Source organism: Marmota marmota, unplaced genomic scaffold (genome assembly GCF_001458135.2).
Source record: "Marmota marmota marmota unplaced genomic scaffold, marMar, whole genome shotgun sequence".
In the NCBI taxonomy this organism is placed as follows: domain Eukaryota; kingdom Metazoa; phylum Chordata; class Mammalia; order Rodentia; family Sciuridae; genus Marmota; species Marmota marmota.
In genome coordinates, this window is record NW_025999925.1 from 7935786 (window position 1) to 7941785 (window position 6000).

Consider the following 6000-nt stretch of genomic DNA (forward strand, 5'->3'; position numbering starts at 1 on the left):
AAAACACAGGAACTAAATCAAACCAGCCAAAATCACCCAGCTACTCTTCTAGTTGACCTAGAGTAAACTGTGCTTATTATAATTTCATTATAATGCTAGATTTTCTGACCTGGAAGCGTTCCTACTGGCAATCTTTGAACTTGCCATGTATGAAGAAGCTTGATCTCAAACTGAGCACATCAGAACTGTGCCCGCCTCTACTTGTAATGACAAGTCTTTCCAATATGAATATGCATAAGTCTCCCCAATGAAATCCCCTTGCTTCCTTTGGTGGGAGACACATTGCTTTGGGAGTTATCCCAGTGCTCTCTTTCCTTACTGCAAATAATAAACCTCTCTTCACTCTTTAATCTTGTGGTTGTGTTTATTAGCTGTGTTCTTACCAAGAAGTGCTATCCATTGTTCTATTACAGGCTCATAGTCTCTCTGGACTGGCCCACCTCTCAGACCTCATTCAGCCCCTGTTTAATTCCTTGAACACCCTGGAAGACTCCTTACTCAGATCCTACTGTGGGTGCCTTTCTTCACTTATCAATTCAAGGGGCATTTTATACTCCTCTACCAACAACTCTTCCAAGGCCTTGTTACAGGACTAGTGAATTTATTGTTCCGTTGTTTACATGCTATGGAATGTGCGCTGGCTCTTGTGTACTCTCTCTAACACACACACACACACATCACTAAGAGCAAAGATGTCTATTTGTCCTACTATTTTCCTGGCACATAGTATGTGCTCAAACAAACAATAAAACTAGCAGACCTGGCTTCTTTTGGTACTGTGAGCTTTGTTTTGGTGGGGGTAGGGGAATCAAATCCAGAGTTTCTTGAATGCTGGGCAAATCACTCTACCACTGAGCTAGACTCCCTCACCCTCCAGGTAAACTTTTTTTTTTTTTTTTTTGGAGTTGTAGATGGACAGAATGCCTTTATCTTACCTATTTTTATGTGGTACTAAGGATCAAAACCCAGTACCTCACACATGCTAAGCAAGTGCTCTGCCACTGAGCTACGGCCCCAGCCCCAGGTAAACTTCTTGAAATCATGCTCACTGCATTGAAACCTACCACTATGATGCCTACAGCAGTACTGAGAAAGCAGAAGTTAACTTTCCTGTGATGAATGACAAGGATTTGGTTCTCTCCAACATCACGAATAGGGGTATTTTAGAGACGAGTCACTAAATCCTGGCAAAGTATCAATCATACCAATAAATTATTTTACAATACCCATTTGATTACTGGTAATAATTTTCAGAGCCCTAAATTGAGCACTGGGTATCACTGAAAGATCCTCAGAGGTTTTTAAGCAATCGGATGGATGCCCCTAAATATATATAAGTACCACATAATGAAAAGCATTATATCATTATTTGAGAACATATCTCAAAACAACAAGAATAAAAGATCTGCAGGGAGCTGGTGGTGTAGCTTAGTGGTAGCACTCACCTAGTATGTAAAAGGCCCTGGATTAGATCCCCAGCACCCCAAAAAGAAAGGGAAAAAAAAAACTTGCAGTTTTCTGAAAACAAATTTTGTCTTAGTCTCAAAAGCCCTGGGAGCATTCCTGTGTTTTCCCTTGCCTGTCTCAGAAAAAGTCATTTTGCTTAAAGTCAAAAAGCCTCAATTTCCTCATCTCTGAAAATGCCAACTTGAATGCATGCCAAACACAGTATTAGACCTCAGAAACCAAGATAACGCCACATGACCACTCCAAAGAGGACGGATTATTTGCCCCTGTAATCGGTGGGTTACAGAAACCTACAGCTTAACCCCTGCATCACTTACAGCTTTGCCTGGATTGTCCTGAAGTTGAATGTAAGTAAGGACACCCCTGCACCTGAATGCCTGACGGCCCCCGCAGTCAGATTCGATTTTAAAATACACCATTAAAACCCCATACAGAAATACTGACTACATGAAACTCCAAATTTAGAAGGTTTTACCCACTTCGTTTTTTCTAACCCTACAGAAAGGAATGAAATTAGCATCAAAGAGCTAAAACTCTACTAATTCTGCCCTGATGCACTACGAACTGGTAGGAGACGCCTATCCCAACTGGACATATATGGCTTAGATACCAGGGTTTTAATAAGCGAGATTAAAGAACAGGTTCAGGCAAGTTGAGCTACAAAGAGGGACGGGAAGGCTTGCGACCTACTAAAGGAGTCGGGCTACAGCCCAGCTAGGGCTGGGTCGGAACACTCAGGAAGCAGAACAGAGCCTTCCAGATCTGAGCCTTGGGGTTTGGAATCAGGCTCAAGACATTCTCAACGGTACAGAGCCCAAGTTCTAGGGCTGGAGATGCCAAATACAACCTGTCTGAACTGTTTTGACTAGAGTTTCGTTCAAAGTAAGGGGAAGGAGATGTTATGCAAATCCCGGTCTTTTCCTGAGTTCATCCGACAGACAGAACCTGGAGTGCTGGAGCTCAGCGCCACTAGCCGGTGTCCTACACGGGATTTGACACATCTTAGGAGACGTCGGATCCCGAGTGAAACCCTGCATACCCCGCCCCACGCGGAATCCCGGAGGCCGTGCGGGAAGATCTGGGTCGCCTCTCGGGCTTCCCCACGGTCCTTCCCGCCAGCCCGCTGCACAGGGTTTCTCGACCGCTGAGCATCTAGCTCGGCCCGAGACGCTCACCCAGGCAGCGCGGGGTCAGCCCGAGCACACCACCAGCCCCACCTACGGCCGCCGCGCTGGACGTTCACACAGACCAGCCCGAAGCTCAAAGGCTCCTGGCCGGGTCCACCGATCTGACAGCCCCTCTGGCGCCCGGCCTCGCTCACCTGGCCCGCACAGCACTGAGCAGACATCGAGGCGGCCGACGAGCACCGGGGGGCTGCCCGCTCGCTGCGCCACTCAGGCCCTCCTGGCTCGCTCGCCACACGAGCGCCGCTCTCCGCACCCACTCACGCCTCCAAGCCAAGCAGCCTCAGCTGAGAGCTGGGCACCGCGGCCTGGGTAAAAACAACCGCCGCCAAACCCCGCCCCGTGGGCAGGCCCCGCCTCGGCCACACCCCGTGCCCGCCCCTTCCCGGGCGCCGGGCGGCGGAGCAGACTCTCCCTGGGCTCGCACTTCCGCTGGCGTCAGGCGGCTGAGTGGTAGGGGTCACTGGTCCTTGGGCAGTGGGGCTCCCGACCTGGTGAACCAGCCAAGCCTTTCCTGGTCCCTAGCTGGGGAGGGCGCAGCGCCTCTTCACCTCTGCTTGGGTGGTTACTGACTCCAGTAGAGCTTGCAGCCTTCAGAGAGCGGTCCCCCAGTGTTATGCACTGATCCTGCCCAGTGGAGATACTCTGTTGCGCTCTGCCTAGCACCAATGGAGACATACACGAGGTCCTTGTTCTGAAATCCCTTTACCTTCCTTATCTGCCAAGACCACTTTTCAACTTTGAGGCTGCCCTGTCCTCCCAAACTTCCTTAAATACCTAGGCTGTAATTCCCTGAGGTTCCCAGGATACTGGGCTTTCCAGTGAGAGCTCTTTCTGCGCTTCCCTGGATATTGAGACATTTCCAGCCTTTTCTTCCCTGCGGCCTGCGAAACCAAAGACTCTTTGAGACCTCGCTTCCTCTTACCTGACCTCGCTACAAGGAGGATGCCAGTAATTGCTTGTCCAGTGCAGAAGACAGAGAGAGCACTCCCAGTTTTGTTTTGTTTTATTTTGTTTTGTTTTGTCTATTCAGATCTCTTCTCACAGCCATTTAAGTCTTTGCCTTTCAAATAAACATTACTGCATCCATTTGAGAAATGTAGCAACTGAAGCCCGGACAGGTTAAATAACTTGCGCAAAGCCTCACACAGTGAAAAAAGCAAATTTGGGACTAGAATCCAAATGTGTGATCCTCTGGCAAATAACAGGAGGCTTGACCTTCACTGGGCACAGCCTTTGACAAAGGAGTGTCTTGTTTGATGAGTGTAAGAGTTGGAGACTAAGAAGAAAGTTGCATGGGAATCAGTCCTCAGGTTATGAGCTGTGCTCCTCTTCCAGTATCTTGGATTCAGGCGTTTAGAGGAAGAGACATAATTGAGCAGGCCCTATTCAGAACCAGGAAAAGTAAAGAGGAGATTTGGCTGGCGCTAACTCAAAACAAAAACAAAAATAGGGTAAACCAAATCAGAGCAGCACTGCAACCTGCTGGGTGGCAGCCTGTGACTCATCAGAACTCTGGGACCTCACTGGAGTTTTACAGAGAGTTTCATTGTTTGCTTCCAGGGTCACTTCATTTCACTTCAGACTTTAGCCCCACTCCTGGCCTGGAGAAACAGGTTGGGCTCAGAGTTTCTGCCCCACTGAAAGGAGCTCAGCAGCTAAGGAGGTGGGGGTGGAGTGAAATCTATAAAGTTTGAACTCCTCCCCTTTGGGGAAAACTGGGGCTTAGGAAGACAGAGAACACACACCAGAAAACACTGGGTTAAGGGTCAAGCTAGGAATGAGGCTTCCTACCCCTGACTCCAGTGCTCATTTTGCCAAATTGGTGCCAGATTGGAAGGATTCTGTATGTATGGATATTGGCTACCTGGAAAAGAAAGGCATACCTCTTAATAACTTGGGGATTGGGTTGGGAGTATAGTTCAGAACAGTAGCAGAATATAAAATGAATTCAGTAAAGTAGCAGGATATAAAATCAACACCTATAAATCAAAGGCATTTCTGTACATTGGTGACAAATCCTCTGAAAGAGAAACCAGGAAAACTATCCCATTTATAATAACCTCAAAAAAATAAAATACTTGGGAATCAACAAAAGAAGTGAAAGACCTGTATAATGAAAACTACAGAATGCTAAAGAAAGAAATTAAAGAAGACCTTAAAAGATGGAAAGATCTCCCTGTTCTTGGATAGACAGAATTAATATTGTCAAAATGACCATACTACCAATAGCACTATAAAGATTTAATGCAATTCCAATCAAAATCCTAATGACATTCCTTATAGGAATAGAAATTCATCTGGAAAAATAAGAGACCTAGAAGAGCTAAAGCAATCCTTAGCATGAAGAGTAAAGTAGGCGGTATCACTACACCAAATCTTGAACTATACTACAGAGCAATAGTAACAAAAAACAACATGGTATTGGCACCAAAATAGACTTATAGACCAATGGTACAGAATAGAGGACACAGAGACAAACCCACATAATTATAGTTATCTTATATTAGACAAAGGCACCAAAAACATATATTGGAGAAAAGATAGCCTCTTCAACAAAAGGTGTTAGGAAAACTGGAAATCCATATGCAACAAAATGAAATTAAACCCCTCTCTCTCACCATGCACAAAATGTAACTCAAATTAGATCAAGGACCTAGGAATTTAACCAGAGACCCTGTGCCTAATAAAAGAAAAAAATAGGCTCAAATCTCCATCATGTAGGATTAGATTTAAAAAGTTTCTTCTCAGCAAAACAAACAATCTGTGAGGTGAATAGACAGCCTACATCTTGGGAGTAAATTTTTAACCCTCACACATCAGATAGAGCACTAATCTCTAGGGTTTATGAAGAACTCAAAAAGCTAAACACCAAAAAAACAACTAACCCAATCAATAAATGGGCCAAGGAACTGAACAGACACTTCTCAGAAGATATACAATCAACCAATAAATATATGAAAAAATGTTCAACTTTTCTAGCAATTAGAGAAATGCAAATCAAAACTACTCTAAGATTTCATCTCACTCTAGTCAGAATAATAAATGTTGGCGAGGATGTGGGGCAAAAGGCACACTCATGCAATGCTGGTGGGACTTCGAATTGGTGCAACCAATCTGGAAAGCACTATGGAGATTCCTTGGAAAACTGGGAATGGAGCCACCATTTGACCCAGCTATCCCACTCCTCAGTTTATACCCAAAGAACTTAAAAACAGGATACTACAGGAGCACAGTCACATTGATGTTTATAGCAGCACAATTTATAATAGCTAAATTGTGGAACCAACATAGATGTCCTTTGTAGATGAATGGATAAAGAAAATATACACAATGGAATATTACCCAG

At 45.1% G+C, this 6000-nt stretch overlaps 1 protein-coding gene across 3 annotated transcripts in view; it reads right to left on the reverse strand.

Annotated features, from left to right (window-relative positions):
- Positions 1-3599, reverse strand: part of Serinc5 (serine incorporator 5) — a 104388-nt gene extending 100789 nt beyond the window's left edge. Inside the window, exon 1 of one of the 3 annotated variants that reach the window (XM_048800199.1) lies at positions 3577-3599. Coding sequence is in view for 2 of the 3 variants with exons in the window: in XM_048800198.1 (XP_048656155.1) it covers positions 2789-2815 (27 nt within the window). In the remaining variant the exon portion in view is untranslated. Of the gene's footprint in view, positions 1-2788; positions 2964-3576 lie in introns of those variants that run through there. The other 2 variants (XM_048800198.1, XM_015497847.2) reach the window with 2 other exon arrangements.
- Positions 3600-6000: the final 2401 nt, after the last annotated feature.